General features: G+C 42.6%; 1 protein-coding gene across 2 annotated transcripts in view; it reads left to right on the top strand.

Annotated features, from left to right (window-relative positions):
* SLC24A3 (solute carrier family 24 member 3) overlaps positions 1-24723 on the top strand; it is a 1392829-nt gene that overhangs the window by 1089742 nt on the left and 278364 nt on the right. For both annotated transcript variants that reach the window (XM_069234727.1, XM_069234728.1), the window contains exon 7: positions 4064-4138. In XM_069234727.1, coding sequence (XP_069090828.1) covers positions 4064-4138 — 75 coding nt within the window. The remainder of the gene's footprint in view (positions 1-4063; positions 4139-24723) is intronic.

The raw sequence follows: 24723 nt of genomic DNA, 5'->3' as shown, positions 1-24723 counted from the left end.
AGAAATCTGCCCCACTCCAATCTGCCCCATTCCAATCGAAAGTAATGTGCCCCACTCCAATCCAAAACAACCTGCCCCACTCCGATCCAAACCAATCAATCCCGTCCAAACTCCCCACTCCAATCCTGAACAATCTGTCCCACTCCAATCTGCCCCATTCTAATTTACCCTGCTCCAATCTTATTCAGTCCAATCCAAGACAATCGACCCCTCTCCAATCCAAAACAATCTGCCCCACTCCAGTCTTCCCCACTCTAATCTGCCACACTCCAGTCCAGAACAGTCTGCCGCACTCCAATCTTCCCCACTCCAGACATCCCCAATCCAAAATGACCTGCTCCACTTAATCCAAAAAATGTACCCAACTACAATCTGCCCCTCTGCATTCCAAATCATTCTGCCCCACTCCAACCCAAAACAATGTGCACCAATCCAAAACAATCTACCCACTCCAATCTGCTACAGCTCAAGCCAAAACAATCTGCCTTACTCCAATCTGCCACACTCTAATGTGCATCACTCCAGTCTTCCCACTTCAATTCAAAGCAGTCTGCCCCACTCCAATTCTCCCCACTCCAACCAATCTAATCCACCCCACCCCAATCCAATCCATCCCACGCCATCCCAATTCACCCCACTCCAATCCAATCCACACCAATCCACCACAATTAACTCCATTCCTTTCCACACCACACCAATCCACCCCAACCCAATTTACACCACTCCAATCCAAGCAACCTCACCCCAATCCACTCCACTCCAGGTCACCACAGTCCTTCCCAATCCAATCAAATCCACCTCATTCCAGCCAAATTCATTCCACCCCACTCCAATCCAATCCACCTCACACCAATCCAACTCACTTCAGTCCAGTTCACCCCACTCCAATCCAACCTAACCCACTGTGGTCCATTCAACCCCCTTCAATCAAATCCACCCCACTCCAATTGAATCCAGCCTATTTGAGTCCAACTCAATCCACTCCAATCCAATCCATCCAATCCCACTCCAACCAAATCCACTTGAACCTAATCTGCTGCAAACCTATCTGCCGCCCTCTAATCCAGTCCATGCATCCCACTCCAATCCATTTCATGCCAATCCAGCCCACCTTAATCCACCCTACTCCACTCCAATCCAGTCCTCCTTAATCCACCCCACCACACTCCAATTCAACCCGCCTCACTTCAAGCCACCTTAATCCACCGATCTATTCTGATCCATCCCAAACTAATCCAATTCACCTGCCCCAATACACCCCACTATACTCCTGTCCAATCCACCCCATACCAATGCAATCCATCCCACTCCAATCCACTCCACTACAATCTAATCCACTTTACACCAATCCAAATCACCAGACTCCAAGCCTGCCCACCCCACACCAGTTCAATTAACCCACTACAGTTCATCCCACTTCACTCCAAACCAATCCACCACAATCCACCCCACTCAAATCCAGTCCACTCCAATCCATCAAACTCTTCCTCTCTCTGAGAAAATTCACTCACTGCGAGAAAACCACCCCACTCCAATCCAACCCACCCAACTCGAATCCACCTCAATTCAATCCACCTCACTCCATCCAGTGCATCTCAATCCAATGCACTCCAATCCAGTCCAGCCAACATCAATCCAATTCATCCACAAAAAGTAAATTTCCCTTTCACCCCTATTTCTAGCACCTATGCACAAATTTGCATTTTAAAAAACTGGTACAAGCCTCTACTGTATATCTTGTTAGCTTAAATGGTGTTAATAAATCAATCTCCTGTTTTGCCTAAAGCAGCTCCTTCCCATCGGAAACTTCCACCAGTTCTCAGGGTGACATACGTATACAATGCGTCATAAGCTTTTTTTTTATTTTGCTCAAAATATGTTAAGATTTTTTCAAACCATACAACATCACCTAAAGCTTTTTCGAGCTACAAATGTCTAGGCAAGGGCTTATATTATAGTCGTGATACATACAATATTAATAAAGAGCTGGTACAATAGTTGCATAATAAGCCAGTGGCATGATAGATTTATTATCCGATAACATTGATTTAAAAGGTAACACGTCTTTACAAAGAAAGGAGAATTCGCAGAGATACATAAGAAGTGGGCTTTAAGATGCAATATAAAGTATGGATAAAAGAAGGACAAGTAACAAGCATCTACATTTCAAATAAGAAAATAAATAGTTAAATGATGCTAGTCACTATATTCATTCATTTATTATGCACATGCTACCATAATTATCCTGCAAGTAATTTGTTATTTTCCTTTAAATGCCTGCAAATTGTTGTCGCTCAAGTAGTCACACATGTTAAGCTCAAGTCTTATCTGCCATTACTGGAGCGATATTGATCTGAAGTAGTACGTTTGTGTTTGTAGGCTTGGCATTTCATAAAGCTTTGATAAAGCTTTAGCTGTCTCGCCTTACTATTTTTACCCCAACCAAAACCCACTTGATATATATGCATATATTGAAGAGTTTTTGTTCAGCAGGCTTCTTTCATCAGTCCGTTAAGTTGAATTCACAGTTTGTTTCTGTTTATCATATCATATATCAGGGGCCAGTGGGTCAGCCCACTTCAGCCCCTGGCTCCTTTCACTTTGAGTGAGTACACAAAGAAAGCACACATTGTTATCATACGTCTAAAAATAGTTTCTATCTCTTGAGTTGTGGAGTTGGTTCAAAGTGGGGGTTTTATTTTATTTATAGGTCTTTGCTACAGGCCAATAGCTGTCTGTTGGCAGACTTATTGGTTCCAACACATCACTTATAACCAGAGTAGACTTTGCAACAACCCTTTGACCATGATTTTATCTCAGTTGTTGGCTCTCGATTTGGTGGCTTTCTTCCCTAAACTTGTGTTTCTCTAGGCCGTTCGCATTTCAGTGCCATGGTGTTCTAACTGGAATAGTTGTATCCTTCCACTGCATGCAGCAAGGGACTCTTTTTTAGTGAGCATTCAACACTCCATAGGTATGAATATGTTACATTGCTCTGTCACCTTTCTTTTTTCTCTGCCTTCCTGGAGTGCTTCTTTTTCATATGTCACTCCCATGGGCCACACCTATTCCCTGTCCAACTTCCCTATTTATTTATGTAATTATTTATTTATTTATTTATGTATTAATTTATTTATTTATTATGAGGGCTGGTAACTGCAAAGTGCTGCCAGTCCGCTTGCTTCCTGCTTGTTTTTCTTGTTCTAACATGGCCGTCTGCAATGTTAGATTGGTCAACTAAAAATGGCTACCACCTATCACAATGCTCACATATTCGTCTTGAAGCATTAGCATGCACGAGCTTGGCAAGAAGCATAGCCATAGGCAATCGCTCAGCCTTTAAAAGCTGAGACCTGTCAGCGTTACCTATTCTTGGTCATACTAACTTTGAGTACGATCTATTTATTTTGCCTGAACTCTTTTTTATGGCTCTGTTGTAAAGTGTTCAGGTAACATTGTAGCTATCTGCTATTTGAGTGCTTTGGTAGTAGATTATTTATTTTTGTCTCATTAACAAATAATGGCAACAAAAGCAAGGCACAACGGAAAGGCTTGTTGTTTAAAAACATCATTCGTTAAACAGCCGAACCTATCAGGAAAGTGTTGCAAGCATAAAGCAGCCACTTTTAGATGATGGTATATTTTCTTTTTTTCCCTTTTTTATTTCTGTGTCATATATTTGCAATAAAATAATATTGCATCAATTTGGCAGGACCAGACCTATTCCCTTTGACAATAATTGCTTCTTTGTTATGAACGCGTTATTCTCATATTTTGCTGCCATTATTATTCATTAGATATGTGTATTCTGTATACAGTTTAGCATACTAATCACAAATAGAATGTCCATGTGTAGAAAATACCCTCTGGTGTCTCAGATGCACTTCCTGCAGTAAAGAGGAGACACTCACTCCTTGTAATGTTCTTTTCCTACACCACAAAATGTGTAATGTTATGTTTTCTGTTATAATTTTTACAGTTCTGCTTGCTGCTAAGTGGTGTTATGTAAGAGAAATGTATGATAATGATACAGATTTAACTGTACTTTCTGTTTTATCTACAGGTGGTTGCTTTGTCATCATGGAGTTTGATGAGGGATGCCTCATACTACACACTTTCTATAGTTGCACTCATTGTGGTGAGACCTTTTTCTTCTTTTGCATTTCAATGTTATGTTTCTGAGACTTGTGAAGATTCTCTTCTTATCCTAGCCATCCATGCATGAGATGGACATATGTAACATACCTCCTTCAGTGTGTGAACTGCCTGATAAGGAAGACCTGCATGCCATGCGTGGTACTGAAAGTCAATTGTGTCTTTGAAGATAATAACACAATGCACCTTTTCCAACCATAAAGCGCCTTATTTAGGGACATTCTTTGTCAAGCTCCGACTCTCCCAGCTCTCTAGACTGCCGTTGTTGACTCTTAGAGCTGTCTTTTGTGTTAGTGGAACCAACATCAGAACTAGGGTACCTTATTGACATATTTTCAGCTAATTAGAATCCTTCATCGAGGTCCACCCGTATCCGTATGCCTCAGTTGAGCAGGCTAATTAAGTACAGTCCCCCTAAATGTTTAAAGATTCTAGTGTCTTGTACAGCAATGTAATTAATTTGCTGTAACTCTTGCTCATTACCTAGTTCACTAACTGGGTTCATAAAGTAATTGGAATCATAGGGCGTCATTACAAGGGGACATAAGTGGTATCCTCAGGGGGCCATTGCAGTGGGCAATTCCAAGTTGCTTGACGTCAATGGGCCAGGAAATAATCTATTCTCAAATACCAGACCTGGTAATGCAAGTCCAGAAACACCAGACACTGGACCTTATGCAGTGCTAAATGTACAGCTGGCTGCTGTAAAGCTCAACCACCTACTACCCTTCAACTCCATAGCGACTGAAACAGCAAATGCTCCCTAGCTGTCAACTTATCTCTTTTTCCTCCCCTCTCCATCCCACCTTCTAACCATGACCCTGAATAGAGACCCCCCCACACTAATTTACCACATACTTAAAGCAGGTGGTAAATGATTGCAGATTGGGGCTCATCATATCTGCTCATTGAATGTATAGGTAGTCAAAGCTCATTTTGGTGTTTAAATTTGCTGTTGGTATTTATTGAAGTACCACAGGCAACTATTAAAACGTATTTTATGGTGTAATATGATGCTGATGCCTGACACTTTGTAAAATATATGACAAAAATTAAAGGGACCTTAGATAGCATTTGCACTAACAAATTAACATACCACTGATACAAATTTGTGTAGATGGTCCCACAAATTTTGTTAGCCAATTCAAATATCAGCAACATAAAACTGTTTGCATAATTCGATTAATATCTTGTTCTAATAGAAGGCAGGGGACACAATATGTATAATATGTTTAATGGTGCATTGTCCCTGTCGGCACGGGGTACACCCTAACTTGACGGCACCCAATGCAGATGGGGACAGTGTGCCAAATAACACACAACATGCCATGTCCCGTGTGCAGGAACAAACTTGTGCCAGGGCTGAGGAAAGACAGTATAACATTGAATGGCTGACTTATGTTTATGAGGCACTGATATGTCTTCAACCCTCCAATGCAGAGGGACAAGAAGCGCATTGAGAGGTGTGTCTGTACCCAACCAAGGAAGAGGTTCCTTGGACCCCCTCACCCCACTACCAAAGAACAGCTTTGAGGGATGCGCTTATAGTGCTCTGCTTCCTATGTGACTCACAATCAGGAAACACATGACAAAGACCTATTAGCCCCTGTGGCCGTATTTGTAATACGGTAGGGAAGCAGAGGTAACAGTATTCCCTCATTTGCAGTGCTTTAAATGGGCCGGTACTCTCCGGTACTGAGTACCGGCACTTTTTTATTTTGAGAGGGAGAGTACCGGCACATCTCAAGAAAAACGTAATACTTTTAATTGGAGAGTACCGGCACTTCTCAGAAACAAGCAGGTACTCTGGTATAGAGTACCTGCACTTCTATTTTTCCATTTAAAGCACTGCTCATTTGTATGGGCTCATGACTGCACAATGACTGTTTCCAGGACTATGGCATCAGTTATGCTCTCATAATGTTCTTCAGAAATGTTCGGATCATCTGCAGAATGCAAAGTATGTTTCTCCCCTCTGAAGTAAAAATCGCCAGTCTCTCTTGATCCTTTTTCTAACTGTTCAGCAAAGAAATAATAACAATACTTTGTATAACAAAATGACAGTTGGGTCAAACCACGAAGATTTTGTCTGAGTTTTGGTGGATGCAACAGAATTTACAGCTATTTTTATTTTGTGGTAGCTTTGTGCTGTGCCACTTCAAGCAACAGAGTAGGTGATCGGATCGTGCACTTGCACAACAGGGAAAGACAGCAACAGACATGGCAATGAATTAAATGCACGGTGTACCTCACGGGGGCCGTTTTATGGAAAGTGCCCTAGAGGTGCAACGGGCATGTGCACCCACTTTGTGTTTCCCCAGAGCACTTTGGTATTACAGAAAGGGCCGCAGATGCTCGTCCGGCCCTTTAACAGGTAGCCCTGGCACACATCTATGGTCAGTCCTGTCGCCAGCTGGTGTTTCCTCATCTGCATGGGGGCATGACCCAGTGCAAATGAGGAAATCTCTATGCCTTTGCACCTTCACTGTATCATAGAAGCAAGCGCAGAGGCAAAAATGCTGTGAGGAAGCACACTGACAAAGTGCCACTTAAAGGTTTGCACTGTCTGTGCGCCCCCTGATGGCAGCCCTCTGGAGAGGGGAAGGGGGTCCTATGGATTTCCCAGATGTCCCATTGCAGGCAGGTGCAGTCACTCACTGCACCCAACTGAAAGGTGATCTCTAATCCCCCTTATTTTGCAGGTGGGTTGCCTCCTGCACAGTGAAACACGAAATGGCTTTTAAGCAGCTGCTCCATTTTTCACTTGAATGCGCTGCCTCCAAGGAAGTGCGAGTTCGCTGCTGTCCTGGGGGCAGCAAAATCAAGGTAAGGCACTTTCTCTGTTTGTGTCCAGCACACCTGTTTTAAGGTGCACCCTGGCGCAAACAGAGGAAGTGCGCCCTATCTGTAATAGGGCCCGGGTTGGAGAAACAAGCAAAATCCACGCTAACCACATTCCTACTGCAGTGAGGTAAAAAAATACGTCTGATGAGGGGATGCACGAGGTACTAAGGCAATCTAACTATGCAGATACAATGAAAACTGAGCTGAGTAGAGTCAATTATACACTCATATTACCTAATTGTACAGAGAAACAAGCATTTGCAACGCAATGAGTATCATATTTGCTCGAGTTAGTAGAGATATTAGCGTTGTAAATTCCTAACTGGACTTTTCTTGCTACTTATATTGAAAATGAAAAGTAAAACAGTTGACATAAGCGAGCCAATTCAAAGCGCCATGGCGACCATGAGCATGAGCGAGAAGGAGAAACACACACACAAAAAAATAGTTTGCTCGTAGTCAATCGGCAATCGTTCAATTATCCATGTAATAGGGGCTGTCTTGAAGGCTGTAATAAAACCGCTCCAAGGAGGGACAAATGTAAAGCATTTACCAATGATAACAAAGGATTTTTGAAAGGCAAGCCCAGGAACAAGTAAAAGTGACGGCATGCGGTGGGCATAGTTAAAAGCCCCAATACTTACAACAGGTCAAAGCGCTTTTGCGCTCGACCTAAAAAGGAAAGCAAAACCAACAGGAGCTTCACTTCTTAAGAAACAGACTAGTAATCTCTAAAAAGGTAAGAAATGATATAGGAAGCTCTAATTGAGGGGATGGAATAGTCTTCCATTTGTCCTCTGTGGAGTTTTATCTCTGACAATAGGTACTTTTTTTTGCTTTACACGTCATATTCATTTTCGGCACTGCAGGGCCCTCATTTTAAGATAATTATCAATCTCAATTTAAAAAAGATACAAAGGTGTTTGATATTTTTCGGGTGTGATAATTGTCACCGGTATCAACTTTTTGTGAAATAACCTATAGATTTTGGTGCATTAAGCCCCATGCTCTTCTAACTATCAGACATTTTTTCCCAGTAAATTTTGGGAGGTCAATCACAAAACTCATAATTGATATATGTGCGGGACAAGAATTACCGCACGAACAGGAGATAATGGACCCATCTGTGATGAGGTCCTACTATTATTATTTTGTTACCTTGCTACCACTAAAGCACTTGAGGGATAGTGCAATATAATAGAAAAAACAGCTGTCTATAGAAACATTTTACCCATTTCGTTCGCACTCATATTCATAAACGAGGTTGGTCACCATTCCTTCAAAGCTACATACTTAAACAGCACTTCAAGGTTCACGTTAAAAGTTTGACAAGTATGTAAGCTTTCTCATGTATGTAAACAAGACGTGAATTCTAGTCCCAGTTTTTCCACTTCACAAATTTGTCTGATCTTAGGCAAACCAGATTGAGCCGAAGTTCATTTTAGAGGCGGAAAAATAGATAGGTCTAGTCCCAAATCACAGATCCTGGTTCATTAAATCTGGACCTGCTTACACTTAGCAGCTGGAAATTATAATCGTGGAAAATCCACCAGAACAGTGAAATTGCAGGGGAAAAAGGTGTTCTCAGAAAGTTGTAGGAGTGTCTATTGGGAATATAGGTAAAGCAGACAACGTTTTTCATTTGTTTTTATCCCAAATAATTTCCTCACAGATATTTACTCGGGTACGTGGACAGATGAGGAGGAAATGTAACCAAACATCCTTTATTTCATGGGGCTTTAGGGGAAAGAATTTGTCGACCAGAAAAAAATACTGCAGGAGGACAAGCAGATAAGCCTAGACAATTTCTCTCTTGGATTGTGTCAGGTTAATGCTTTATGTTACCGCTCTAAACTAGTTCCTTGATACTAGTAAAAATGTTCTCCCTCTTTGAACAATATCAAGCAGCCTCGACGTTTTTTGCTTTTTAATTTGTTGGATAGTGCCAGGCAAGAAGCATTTTTTTTAACCTATTTCCAATATTTAAAGCTCACTTTCCTTGTCCAGGAAAAACACTGCTCAAAACAGCAATGCAAACTCTCCCACGACCTGCCTAAATGGCAAGAGACAACCAGCCGACAGTCCTGAAAACGTGTCCCTCGACACAGTACATTATCTGTCATTAAGCCACCGCATCCTGTTTCGTTGATTGAATTTTGCGAGTAATTTGCATAATCATAATTTGCATAAACAGACATATTATGCAGCCAGTCCAACAGCTGTATAAAAAAGGAAAAAGGAAGTGTAATTTGTTTTGTCGGACTGTTGGATTAAGTGAGAGGCAACTGGTAAATATCCTTATCCTACAAGCACAGCTGAAGTCATGTGGTAAAAAGATATGCTGCATGGTAAAGAGATGTAGCCTATTGGCCAGAGCTGCTGACCTCAGACAATGGAGAACCATGTTCACATCTCAGCCTGACTCCGCATCCTGTGGCTTTGAGCAGCTTGCATACTCTCCCTGTGCCTAAACGGAAATAGAAATGCGTAATGTGATCTGGTTACCTTGTAAAGTGCTCTAATGCCCTTGGTCTGGGTTCATTCTGTCAAAAGGGGGCTTCAGACCACCTTGGATTGGCAAATTTCATAGCCAGTGTGCCTCCTGCCTCCTCGCTCCTCTTCTGGTGTCCTAGCATTCAATGGAAGACCAGCACAGGCTCCCCATCAATCCTGGCGCTGCTTTCATGCAAAATCTAGCATGAAAGCAGCGTCAGGATTGATCTGAGAAGCAGTGCTGCCGCTCAGACACAGCCCTGGGGTCTGTGCAGTTTCTCCAGCCCTGCTGTTAAACACAGCTGGGCTGGAGAAACCTAAGTGCGCATGTGTGTTTGGCCAGCCTCAGATGGCTGGCCAAACTCACATGTGCACTTAGATGCACTCTCTCCTCCTCTCCCTCCCACCTTATGTGGCCCAGCTCCATCCCACTCTGGACTTCTGGCTGAGCCAGCAGATGAATAATACAATGATAGTGGAACTACTGTATTATTTTTCATCTCCTGGTTCTTGGCCAAGGGGGTGATGCTCCTCCGCCATCAGAGCAGGCCTTAAAAGGGGGCTTCCATTATTTATAATGAGCCCTTATGTATTCTGCAGGGGTAGGGCCAAAATGTTGGCACTATTCCTGCGGGGTTCATCAATAGCGTGAACAAATAATTACGCTATTGCCCCCTACCCTGCACCATGGGGCACTGTATTTTAAATACAGTGCACACATGGTGGCAGTAGAGGGGGCGCTAAGGGGAGCAAGGAAAGTGGTGCTGCACTAGGTACAGCGACACTTTTCTTAAATCTGCCCCAATATATTTAGTATAGGAAAGCTGGCAGTTCATACCACAAAGTTCAATGCCTTGAAGGCAGCTAATATTTAACCAGCAACATCATAAGCCATTGTGGCAACCAAGGGGTGGATTTAAGAGCTCCTTGCGCCTCCCTGCGCCACATTGGCGTTATTTTTTTTAGGCTGATGTGGCCCAACGAAGCCAAAATCACCATGCCAAATTTACAAAGTAGCGCAATACATGCATTGCGCCACTTTGTAACCCTTTGCTGTACGTTATGCCTGCGCCAGGCATAATGTATGCAATGGGGGCATTCCCCCGTTAAGGGTCTGAAAAAATGGCTCAAAGAAATCTAAAAGATTTCTTTGCATCATTTTTTTTGGACATTTTTAATGCCTGCTCAGAGCAGGCCTTAAAAGGAGGCACACCATTGTTTACAACGGGCCACAATGGGCTTTGCAGCATTAGTGTCAAATGCTGCAGAGCTCTGAACCTCGTCGAAACCTTTTAGGCTAGATCCCTTAACTACAGCCATGGTGCGCCGTATCTTAGAAACGGCGCACACATAGTGGCATTAGGGGGGCACTAAGGGATGCAAGAAAAGTTGTGCTGCACTGGGTGCAGTGCCACTTGTCTTAAATCAGGCCCTAAGAGCCTTAGAATGCTGTACTGGGCCCATTTGTGTTATCTCAGTACAAGGAAGTTTCAAACTTTCTTCTGCAGATCCAGCATAGCATTGTTTGCATTGATAGCATTTTCGCTAAATCAGAATAAATGGTCAGCTCGGCTTCCCCACCCCCATAAACCAACCAAAAGGCGATTGTATGTCTACACATTTGTGAGCCAACTGCTGTCTCTTTTTTCTACTTGTTCAGTTCAAAGGCACTGAGGTCCTAACACCTTTGTTAACAGGAAGAGAATTAGAGGTCATCCTTGACCTACGCTTTCTTTTAGTACACTGTGGCCCATGTTTATACTTTTTGACGCAAACCAGCGCCAGCGCAGATTTGCTTCAAAAAGTTTACCAACAGCTAGCGCCATTCCAATGCGCCAGCCGGGCGCCTTATTTATGGAATGTCATTAGCCGGTGCTGCGGCCTGGTTTGCGTCAAACCAAATGACTCACATCGGGCAGCGCAGGCGTAGGGAAGAATGGGGGTTGTGCATCAAAGAATGGTGCAAGTCAGGTTAGAGTAAAAAATCTTGGCTCTAACCTGACTTGTGCCATTTTTTGATGCACAACCCCGATTGAAATGACTCCTGTCTTAGCAAAGACAGGAGCCATGCCCCCCTGCACAATGGCCATGCCCAGGGGACTTCTGTCCCCTGGGCATGGCCATTGGGCACAGTGGGATGTAGGAGAGCCCAAGTTAGGCCCCCCTATGCCACTTAAAAAAAAAATTATACTTACCTTTACGTAGCTGTACTTACCTGGGATGGGTACTCCCATCCATGGGTGTCCTCCAGGGGTGGGCGAGGGTGGCAGGGGGTGTCCCTGGGTGCAGGGAAGGGCATCTGTGGACTGCTTCCATGGTCAGAGACCATGGAAATGAGCCCACAGGTCCCTTAACGCCTGCCCTGACCCAGGCGTTAAAAAACAGCGCACATCAGGCTGGGCGCCATTTTTTAAGGCCCACCCCCTCCTGTGCGTCAAAATGACGTGGGAGGATAAATAAGGTGCAGATGCCTTAAAGTCATTTTTTTCACAGGAACACCCACCTTGCATATCGTTAGCGCAAGGTAGGTTTTCACATCCAAAAAATTACATAAACTCCATAAATTTGGTGCTGGGCAGGTCCAACGCCAAACTATAAATATGGAGTTTAAGTTTGCGCTGATTTTGCATTAAAAAAATGATGCAAATCTGGCGCAAACAGAGTAGAAATATGTGAGTCAAATGAGCTCCCTTAAAGACCTTTTCCTATTTTCAAGCATAAAGAAATCTTCTTTATCCCATGTGGGCACTAATTACAAGCAACCAAGAGTTTGATTCAATACATAATGCACCTGAAAATTACAACTTTGTGCCTCCAGGATTAATTAGATGTGATAAATAGCACTGGTTACAAGTTTTTGGGAACGGCTTGTCCATTTTGGTGCTTGGAGCACCAAAATCTGCATGTTCTGCTAACTACGAGGCATTTCTCTCATGCTAATATTTGACCTGTCAAACTATAACTACGGGAGCCAGATCAATACTTACTGGGTGTGATAAAGTCCACTTAATATATAGTTCTGAACAAGTGCAAACAATGGTTTGAGTAGGGTTTTGAATAGTACATGGCTTTTAAAAGAAGGGCCCTAGGCTTTCATTCATACTACTAACCAATGTTTTCCTTTCTATTTTAATTATTTAGCTATTAATTAGTGTATTTATTTTTGCAGTTTTATCCAGCGCGAACAAGGCCTAATGGTTAACTGAGCACCTTTCATGAGAACAGTTTTGATCTGCGGTCAGCGGGTTACACAAGAGTCGATTAGCATGAAATTTCACACATAAAAGGTCTCAAGTGTACAAGAGCAGGGTACATAAGAACGGTTTCAACATAACGGCAAGTTTACATAGGAACGGTTAGAGAAAAGTTTCATTTAAAGACATTATCAGATCTGCTTTAGAGCAGTTTACAAAAGAACAAAGAATTAACAAAAGAATCAAAAGTAATTCCTTCAGAGTAACAATTCTTTGTTAGGTATGGCTTTCAAAGAAACCCATTAGTGTGAATGACTGGATTCTAAATCCTGTAATTCACTGCTATGACATAGCAGCAGTGGGAAGCATAACTAGTTTACCACTCTTTCTATGTGGAGGAATTCCAGGATGCTCTGGCTGGGCTCTCGAAGAGCCTTTTCAAACATTAAGGCGTGCAGAGAGGTACAGCTTCAGCAGGAGAGGAGGGAAGGTATAGAGAGTGGCATGAGGCCATATTTTTTAATTTAGGACAGGGAGGTAAGGCAATGTTATGTATGGGTCCCCCATTACTCCTCTGCATAGCCCCTGGAAGGAGAGGCAGATGATGGTGGTGATCATACATACCATAAAATTAGACACAGGTAAAAACTGAAATACAGGGATGTTTTCTACCTTGGGGTTCAGAGTGACTTTACAGGCAACTCAAGCTTCGATCTTATTGTCTGTTTGATGTCATTTAGAAATGCTCATTGAAGCACAGCCTCGTAATTCACTATTACCCATCTATAATTCAATGTATTGCAGACAATCAACAAGCATAGCAACATGACACATTAATCGTAGGGCAGAATTACTAGAACATCCCTGCAAATAAGCAATCCCAACAAAGTATTCAATGAAGACATCCTTCCTAACTGAAGATGGCTGATCTTGTGTATGCATACTACACTATGCAGTATCCCCCCCCCCCTTTTCCTCCTACCACCTATGGCGGACCAGAAACAATTCGTGCAGCCCAGACCATCCTCTGATGTTAACTGTGTCAGGAACATAAGCATTTGAATTACAAGTTATACTGATGTTTACAGTATCCTCTACATTGGCTGATAACATAGACCTGAGATGTCACAGTCCATTTATTTTTGTTTCTCCAATTCACATTTGCTAAATGCAAAGCTGCAGGTTTTCCAATGATGCTTTTATATTTCACAATTTTGTTTTTTTATTGTGTAGAGTGGTTTGAAGAATTAAACCAATGTTTGATCTTCTAGTATGCTTTTAATTTTTCAATGATTAGCAAAAAAACTGGTTCACTTCTGGCCTTGTTCACAATTCCATTTCCATAACAGACCACAGACCTAACACTCCGCACTTTCATCACTCAGTTCATGGTAAAGAGAACACTCTCAGTGGAATGTATGCTGACACCATGTGAGTTGGAAAGTAGTGAAAATAATACACGATGACTTTCATATGAAAATAGCATAGTGCCAACATTCAAGGCTACTAGGGGTTATGTTGCAATAAGAACGTACGTAGATAACAAGGGTTTGCTCCCACTCTTTGTGCCCCGGGCTACTTTGGTATTGCAAAAGGAACCACAGGCACATATGTGACCCCTTTGTCATATGAAACATACCAGTTAAAAATGGTTAGTGTTCTGGTTGCAAAGGGGCACTCCCTTATTTGCAAATGGGCAAATAAGGAAAAAACCTTTCCTCTTGTGCCCATGCTGTATTACAGATATGAGTGCACAAATAAATAATCTATCTTGAAGTGCATTGACTCCATGCCACGTATGAGGTGGTCCACAATCAGTGTGCGACTCCAAGAGCAATCCTTGGGAGGGAGGATGATGGTACCGGGGATCCATCGGGCATTTCTCCACAGGAGTGTACATGCACACACTGCACATGCCTAAAGTGGGATCCCTGTTCTCTTAAAAATTAAGCCATGTGCGCTGACAGTGAAAGACAGAGAACCTATCTACTACAACTCTGCCTTTCACTGATGTGTTCTTCCCAGCGCAGGCATGAACTGTCAGAGGTCACAGCCTCATTGTGGAGAGTGCGTTTATTCTGTAATCTGGCACACTCTCTGATCTGGTTCATGTAAACCCTATAGAGACTTGAAGAGTGCACTCAAAAGATAATAAAGTCCTAGGTTGTAGAGTTCGTTTGTGTCATCTTCAGCCACATATGGCTTTTGAGCTTAACTTTAACTTTACATGCTGGGGGATTGGAGTTATTGTGTACAAAGTTAAAAGCCCAGAATGCAAAGTGTTGTCACTTTGAAGGCCATAGTCTTTTGGAACTTCGAAGTTCAAAAACATGGGAAAGCAAGGTAAGACTCCATATTGATCAACAGGCACTAGTTTGTTTAACAATATTTAAATAGCCTTAAAGGGTCAACAATCAATTAAACCACTGGTTCCCAACCTTCTGACATCTGTTGAACCCCCCCTTTATCATTACTAGAACCTGGGGATCCCCACTGAATCATTATTGGAATCCGGGGACCCCCTACTGAGTCATTAGTGAAAGCTGGGGGCCTAATCTGTTAATATTATTTAATTTTCTGAGTAGTCGCAGATCCCCCTGAAGAGGCTTCGCGGACCCCTATGTGTCCCCGGACCACAGGTTGGGAACCATTGAATTAAACCATACAGATATGTAAAGAGCAACAAGCATTTTTAAAGCAAAAATGTCTCACCTATGAGACTAGTTGGCTTTGTGATTTTTTTTTTTTTAGCTATGCTGCACAGCCTTAAGGTTGCTGTACAGCATGGTTAAAAAAAAAAATATATGACTTGGCTGCCACATCATTTTGTAAGCACAATCTTGTAGTGTGAAAGCACTTTTTAGACATGTAAAACAGATGAGCAGATTAGGGGAGTAGGTGTGAGGAGAACCAACATTTCAGCCAGGAAGATGAGCAGCATGAGGGAAAGAATATGGAGGCAAAGGGAAAATCATAGGCAAACAAATAGCAACGTGGACCACTAGGGGGAGAGACACACATGCAAGACAGAGCAACTCGAGTGCAGGTGAAGATGAGAACCATGTGGTCAAGAGACAGCAACATGGAGGGTGGAGAAAATCACACAAGGGAGAGAGCTGGAAAATGTATCCTCTCTCATGGAGTGCTGAAACAAAAATAAAAAAAGTTGTTCTCTAAAAGCAAGAAGTGGAATAATAAAGCAAGTCATTGACAGAGATGTTAAAAAGGCTATGCTCCATGAGCGGGCCAATCACAAGATCGACAGGCTTAAACAGAGAAAGCCTTTGAATAGAAAGTAAGCAAATAAGAGTGACAATAAAAACAGACAATGGTAAGCAATGGGCAGGCCTTGCGCCCAGGTACGGCACTGGGGAATCCCACAATATATCTTCGCAACCATACCGCTCAGAGACTGGGGCCCATATTTATACTTTTTGACGCAAAACTGCGCCAACGCAGTTTTGCGCCAAAAAAATTAGCGCCGGCTAACGCCATTCTGAAGCGCCATGCGGGCACCGTATTTATTGAATGGCGTTAGCCGACCGGCGCTGCCTGGCGTGCGTGAAAAAAAACCACGTACACCAGGCAGCGCCGGCGTAGGGAAAAATGGCGTTTGGGCGTCCAAAAATGGGGCAAGTCAGGCTGAGGCAAAAAAATCGTCTTAACCCGATTTGCACCATTTTTTTTGGGCGCCCAGACGCCATTAACATGACTCCTGTCTTAGCAAAGACAGGAGTCATGCCCCCTTGCCCAATGGCCATGCCCAGGGGACTTCTGTCCCCTGGGCATGGTCATTGGGCATAGTGGCATGTAGGGGGGCACAAATCAGGCCCCCCTATGCCACAAAAAAAAATACTTACCACAACTTACCTTTTCTTCCCTGGGGTGGGTCCCTCCATCCTTGGGTGTCCTCCTGGGGTGGGCAAGGGTGGCAGGGTGTGTCCCTGGGGGCTTGGGAGGTCACCTCTGGGCTCATTCTGAGCCCACAGGTCCCTTAACGCCTGCCCTGACCCAGGTGCTAAAATCCGGCGCAAATGCGAGTTTTTTAGTCCCGCCCACTCCCGGGTGTCATTTTTGCCCGGGAGTATAAATACGACGCATATGCATCGCAGTCATTTTTTAAGACGGGAACGCCTACCTTGCATATCATTAACGCAAGGAAGGTGTTCACGCAAAAAAATGACGCTAACTCCATGAACTTTGGCGCTAGACGCGTCTAACGCCAAAGTATAAATATGGAGTTAGTTTTGCGTCGAATTTGCGTCGAAAAAAACGACGCAAATTCGGCGCAAACGGAGTATAAATATGCCCCTCAGTCTAAAAAGTTGAGAACCTGTGAGCTTGAAAGAGAGCAACAATTTCAATGGGAGTCGTTAGCTCCATGCACAAATACAGCACTGTACCAGAAGATAACCGCACACACTACCAATTGAAGGAACACAATATAACTCACAATATTCCTCCTCTGAATTAAACATTCATTCTTAATGAATTTTTACATGTAATAAAAGCAAAATGTTTTGTGAATATTGGAAAATACAGTATCGTGTACTTTAAGTGGTGGCTGTATATGTAATCATAGGCACTGATTTGTAAAAGTTAGTAAAGCATTTGGAGACTACTATCATGACCCTTGAAAAGTAAATACTGAGAACTGTAAACCCTACAAATAATGAGGCCACATTCAGAAAATTGACCTGGCTAAGTGTGTATCCCCTGTTCTGTTGAAGAACTATTTTCATTAGGTCTGGCCTAGAGACATCATTAGCTTGTTTGGATTTGTGTCGGGAAAAAATCCTAAATAAAACATGCATACGTGTTTTCATATATAAAGGGAATTCACGGTAACATCTTCCTCAATGAGGATGTTCAACTGTCAGTCACGCTTTTGCGCTTCCTCAGAATAAGGAAACAGCCCACTTCAGTACTAGCACGCAGAAGCTGTGAATCGTGGCACTATGCCCGATAAATCATATGCGCACTTCTATCTAAAACGGACAGTTACGTGCCAAGGCTAGTTAGCCAGTGCTCTACTTTGCAAAAGCATTTTCATTCCATTCTCTATCCTTTTCAAGTAAGTGATAGCCAATGGCACCTTTTGTTCGTGCCAATTAAATGGTTGTTAATTTTAGAGCATAACGGTGAGAAATGTCTGTCATTTTCAAGGAAATCAGAGCGGTAAAAAACAGTTTAGTACAAAAATAGGAAGTATCAAAGAAGCAAATAGCATTAATTGTGTGTCCCACAGGAAAAAAGATGGGAAACAGAACATAATCATCAAAGGGAGACATGAAAGGAGCTAAAATGCAACAGTTTCTTAATTACAAGACACCTGTAACAATCACGAAAAACCTAGCCTTTGCCCATCACAAACAGTACGCTGCTTTTTCACATTTTTAACTGTACTGCTACCCTGTTACATACGGAATGCGTGCGCCATCTCGTGTCGTCTATGTGTATTTCACAATTTTGTGAATTTTTAAGCAGACACAATCTCCTCAAAATAAATAGACGCTCTGCAATTCAAACAATACTTCTACCGTTATTTGCTATAAGTCGTCCTGCAGTGAATGCAGATATCAGGAAAAGTACTTACCTATAATACTGGTGTTTTCCGTGCTCTTGTGGTTTCTTTTTCTACATCAAATAATGTACCACATTGAGCACATTCCATGAGCATGTTCTTTGAACATCAAAAAAAGACATACTCCCTACTAAAATGTAAGGAAACATTTTTTGAATCTGACAGGTGTGTGCGGGCTTATATTTGTCAGAGATCAATAGTTCCAATGCTGTGAGTAATGCTTTTATTTTGGCAGTGCTTCTTCAAGTCTTCCACTTGTGTTCTTCTAGCCATATATTTTTGTACGCCTTTCCTGTTAAACGTATACATCGGTAAATCCTTGAGGTGCAGTCTGGGCGGGTAAATGCATACAATAGATGTTCAACAGAAACTGCACATCAAATCACACATTTATAAGCATTTAGGCCTAGATTTAAGAGGGACTAGCGCCATTCCAATGCCACATTAGTGTCATTTTTTTGACACTAATGTGGAGATAGGTGGCCAAAAATGCTGTGCCAGATTTACAAAGTGGCACAAACCTTGCATTGCGCTACTTTGTAGCCCCCTGCGCCACATTATGCCTGCACCCGGCATTATGTATGCAAGGGGGCGTGTCCCCGTTAGGGGGCCAAAAAATGGCTGAAAAAATGGCTCAGTGCAGGCGTTAAAAGGAGGCTCATATTGTTTTCAATGGGCCTCTGGGTGGTTTGCAGGATTAGTGTCAAAATGTTTTACGCTAATCCTGCAAAGCGCCAACTAGCATAAAAAATAATGGCGCTAGTTTTCTAACTACCTCCATGGTACGCCATATATTAAATACAACGCACACATGGTGGTGTTAGGGAGGCGCTAAGGAGCGCAAGAAAAGTGGTGCTGCACTAGATGCAGCTCCACTCTTCATAAATCTGCCCCATACTTTTTTAACTCAAACCCGGAGAAGTGTTTTAGTGGGATTTACAATCCAACACAAATCTTTATTTGCATTGGATTGTAACCCAAATTAAATGAAAGCTTTGCAATGTGCTGCATTGTGCTACTTTGCATCACATGGCCCTTCCATGCAACCACCCATGGGTTCTGAATCAAAGCCTTGTCTACAAAGACAGGGATTAGTGACAAAATCCTATGCCTTCTTGCGGCAGGCATAACATGGAGAATGTTTTCATTTCTTCTCGTTTTCTCCACTTTGAATGAGTGCTGCATTACAGAGCACACATACAAAGTAGGAAACACTGTAATGCACCATTTGTCTACTGTAAGGGACCCCTTCCTGCACAAAACCAATGCTTCCCGCTATGCAGACACCTTGCACTATGACACAAGGGTGTCTGTATTGGATCATTGCAGCCAAAAGTGCACCACTGCATGGAGAAAGCAGAACAGCACTACATCTTAATAGATATTGGCACACTTCTGATCTCTCCCATTTACGCAAAACAGGGCAGCAACTTTATTTGCTGCCCTGGGTTGCATACATTTTTTGTAAATCTGGACGCAAACTGAATCAATCATCATCATCATAGACTGACTTACACTATGAGGATCACACTTAAAAGTTATGTCAGAATCTGTTATTGGAGACACATTCATATTTATTTACAAGACACATTTGCAGATGGCACAGTTATCTAGCATGCTCCAAAGTGGTCATGCAAATATAACATTCCTACCAGTAACGGCTCAAGGACCCCTGAAGGAACAGGGCAGGGAGGCGCGGGAAGGGGGGAGGTGGGAGGGAATAAACATTATTAAATTTAATAAATAAAAAAAACAATTACGTCCTCCTCCACGCCTCTGTCCCACGACGCTCCTCTGCCTCTGCAGGCACAGGCTCCCAGCTTGCCCAGCGCCAATCCTGACACTGCTCAGAGCAGTGTCAGGATTCACTGGGAGCGCCCAGCCAGGGCAGACTGGGAGCCTGTGCAGGCTTTTTTCCAGCCCAGCAACTGTGTTCCTGGGCTGGAGAGAGCCTACAGCGCATTTGTGTTTAACCGGCCCGAGACGGCCGGCTAAACACACATGTGCTGTGAAGGGGGAGTGCTGAGTACGTCACCCCCGTGGCCCCACCACTTTTAAAGAAAACAAAAATAAACCTAGCTTATTATTGTTTTCTTTAAAAGGATTTGCAGCTGCCACTGCTGGCGCTGGGGCGACGCTCCTCCACCCAAACGGAGGAGCTGCCACTGATTCCTACTATGCCTCAATCCATTTTTATGGCCTACAAATCACTGGAGATTGGAACAAAGGTGAAACTGTCCTCTAGTACAACAACATACAGCTTACAAATGTAACTGTGCCAAACAACATGCATCAAATATCTCTCCTCGCCATTTATTTGAGTATCACACACATAATAAATGGCTCAATTTAAAAAAGAGTAGTTTGAGGCCAGCCAAAATTGCCATTGTCTTTCTTTTCCTGAAAAAAGGCATCTCCAGATCAAAAGGTTCTTATAAACTTCTGTTCAATTTTTAACATACCCTACCCAGCAAAATCAATTTGCAACAATGAAGTCACAAAATACCTTTAAAAAAATAAGGAACACAACTAACCCCTTCATGATCACAGTCAGAACACAGACCAGGGAGTTGGGGAGGAACAAGGAATCTACCATAGGCGATATCTCAGAAATTCTCCTTACTATTGGCAAAGCCCAAAACTTAGCCTTAAAACCCCTTGACATTTAATCTGTCTCTTGCTCAATGGACCACAGAATCCTTTTGTATCGGATGGAAAACAGTGCAGGTGTGGCCTTAGCGTGGGTTCAAACATGTCTTTTCTACCACGGCAAAAGAATAAAAATTGGGTCAGTATAATTTTCTTCATGACGGGAATCATGTGACACTTGAAGGATCACTTCTCTTGTGTAGCTCTTCCAGCAAATGTAGATGAATTTCGAAATTAATGTTGATGATGCCCAAATTCATTTTCCTCTGGAAAACTAACCAGAAAATGAATGGTCACCTCATGCCTGAAACAGTTGCTCCTTTCTAAGAACAAAGCCACAACTAAAGTCGTGATGACAAGTTGGACAGAACCTGCGCTAATGCCATTCACCTGTCCCATAGGTCGCACAACAATACACCCCCTCTGTAAGCACACCAACCACGAGTGACATCAATTCTCCCCAAAAGAGCATGCACAAAACAGGCACCAGGAAAGTTACTAAAGCAGGAACTATATTCCAGAGACAGTAGTCCTGTTCTATGAGCTTTGAACATTTCATAGTACCAGCAACCTTTTGAATGGCTTTCAAACTTCCATCATTTTCAGTCGAAAAAGGAGCAGATTCCAGATGTGATCCTCAAGTCTAAGAAAAATATCCTGACCATTTTCAGAATGATTTCAATGAAAGTGGAAGGGCCAGCACACCTACTGTTTGGAAACGGGGCTCTATTTCCCAAAGTTCATCGAGCCAGTACCCCAAAGACCGAACTCAGATTCAGGATAATGTTTTGTCCATGACATACAACCTTAACACCAACCATCTGGCCAGTGAAACCTTCTGTCCAGGCCAATACTTACACACTTCCTTGTCACTGTGAAGGGGTTTTGTGTTAGCTGGTTCTGTAAACCTGGAGAACCATGACATGTACCCTCCATGTAAATCATAGCTTGCAACCGCCAATTAAATAATTGTATTTAACATCATATGCAGTCTTTAAATGATAACAGATATCCAACAAAGTTATATTGTGTTCATATTATGTGAATGTTAAGGTGACGTGTAAGGTCACCTTTGATGTCTTCAATGTCATTTGTGATATCACCTGTCTGATTATGGGTGCAGTCATGGGCAACGCATTTGGTTGTGTATTATGGTTTGCACATCACGGCTGCGAGTGATGGTGCACTCAGCTAACCATAAGAGATCAACTAAAGAGGGTATCTAAGTTTTGTCTAGTAATTGTAATTGTAATTGCAAGGTCTGTTCAGTCCTTCTTGCTCAATTTCAGGAAAAAAAACAATGACATACATTTTAAAGTCTAACTTTTGTTTACCAGTGATACTGAAATAAAGTCAATTTTCAAGAATACCTTGATCTATTTCTGGTAGCTTAACCTGGCTGCCGAATCACTACAGGAAAAAGTATTCTATGCATTTTAGGAAACAAAAAAAACAGGAAAGACCCACCCTCTCCGAATACCTAGCTGCAAATTGTGCAATATAACTCTGCTATGACATATGTGAGTGATATAGGATGGGGGCAAACATCACCATTGAACTACTCAGATTGGAATAAAACACATATAGAAATCTGTTTGTGTGTGTTGACGATTATGTAAACTGTGATTTAAAGTGGTGGTCACAGTGAGGTTTGATGATGTCTAGGGTAATGGCCTTTAATTTGCTCCGAAAAGTAGAGAAACAATAGAGTGGGCTAAGTAGGAACTACATTGACCTACAACCCCATTATGCCCAGATCTATCAACTCTTTGTATCGTGTTTGCATTCTTTGTAATGGAAACTAGACTCTAAGGGCCAGATGTAGTAAAATCCAATTTTGCGACTTGCAAATTGCGAGTCTGACCGACTCGCAATTTGCAACTCGCAAAATTGGATACAGAAAGGTGTCTCAGACACCTTCTGCGACTCGCTATGGGGTCGCAAAGACCCACCTCATCAATATTCATGAGGTGGGTCGCAGTTTGCGACCCCATAGCGAGTCCCTGCACTCACAGGGATGGTGGCCTACTGTAGTCAGCAGACCTCCATGTCTGTGACTGCTTTGTCAATAAAGCAGTTTTTTTTTCATTTTGCAGCCCGTTTTCCTTAAAGGAAAACGAGCTGCAAAATGAAAACTAAACCGAAACCATTTGGTTTCGTTTCTTTCAGAGTAGGCAGTGGTCCATAGGACCACTGCCTGCTCTGAAAAAATATTTTTTTCGGCATTCACAAAGGGGAAGGGGTCCCATGGGGACCCCTTCCCTTTTGCGAATGAGTTACCACCAGTGTGACACTGGTGGTAACTGCTAGTTGGTTTGCGACCGCATTCGCGGTCACAAAGCAACTCTGAATGGCGATGCGGTCGCAAATAGGAAGGGAACACCCCTTCCTATTTGTGAGTCGCATTCCCAAATTGCGAGTCGGTACCAACTCGCAATTTGGGGATGAGCATCACGTTCGGCCTTTTGCATGCCGCAAACTGCATTTTTCGCAGTTTGCGACATGCAAAAGGCTTCGTACATCTGGCCCTAAGTGTTGAGTGGGTTTTACCATCCAATACAAACCAGGATTTGCATTGGAAAGTATCACAAAGTTGTGCTATGTGCTACTTTGTGGACTCTGCATCAGGAGGGCGTTCCATGGGTGGTACATGGGTGTTCCCATGCAACCACTGATGGGTTTTGACTCAAATCCCTTTCTACTAATTATTGTAGACAGGGATTAGCACCAAAACCTTACACCTTATTGAGGCAAGCATAACGAAGAGAAATGTTTTCATTTCTCCTTATTTTTCCAGATTTGCATGTGTGCTGCGTTATACAGCACACATACAGAGTGGAAAATATAATAAAGGAACGTTTTTGTAATCAAAAGTTCCCCTTCCAGTAGAGATGCTTTGAATTAGAAAATGTACACCCCCTTACACTATGGTGCAAGGGTGTTTGCATTGGTTTATGGCAGCAAAAAGTGCACCGGTGTAGAGAAGAAAAAATGCCATATCTTAGTAGCAATAGTAAATTTTTCCTCGCTCCCTTTGTTGCAAGACAGCCCAGCAACTTTGGTTGCTGCAGTGTTTTGTAATGTATCAAATATTAGTAAACTTGGGCCTCAGTGTGTAGCAGAATTCATGATGTCTCGTCTTCATCTCGTTGTACTTTCTGGTCTGAAGTCCTGTGAAGCGACTGATGCCAGAGCTGCAAGATCCACCATGGATCTTAAACTTTGTTGCCGCATATGACGGAGTGCTTCAACTGAACACACTTTAGACAACAAAGCATATTGTAATGTTGATGGGGACACACTGTCCTCCAAAACTATATTAGATGTGCCTTGAAACCTCTTGAGTAATCGGTACAGAATAGAACTTGAGAGGCTAAACATTCAGAAATAGACATTAACATTTTGACTCTATCTGAAAAAAATATAATTCAAAATCCCCATATTTATGTAAATAGGTACAACGTTGTGCAAATCTAAAAAAAAGTATCAAATACCTCGATTGAAATGTAATGAATCATCATTAGCATGACTTGCTAGGTCCATGGATCTTCCTTTTATAATGGCAGGGGAAACAGAAAGGCCACCTTTAAAGCCTACTTTAAAGAAACTGTAAACAACAGAGTATGCGCTGTGTGAATGACTTTATTTGGTATTACATAGTACAAACAAAGCTACAAACCAACAGAGCACTGCACAATATTGGGTATACAGTTGATTAGGGCAATGTTAAAATGATCTACTGTATTTTAGTAGGTGACTTCCTTCAAGTGTTTGGAAGTGACCTCAGTGTAGGAGTGAGGTATG

The sequence above is a fragment of the Pleurodeles waltl genome, chromosome 5 (genome assembly GCF_031143425.1).
Source record: "Pleurodeles waltl isolate 20211129_DDA chromosome 5, aPleWal1.hap1.20221129, whole genome shotgun sequence".
NCBI lineage: Eukaryota > Metazoa > Chordata > Amphibia > Caudata > Salamandridae > Pleurodeles > Pleurodeles waltl.
This window is presented reverse-complemented; position numbering and strand designations above follow the sequence as displayed.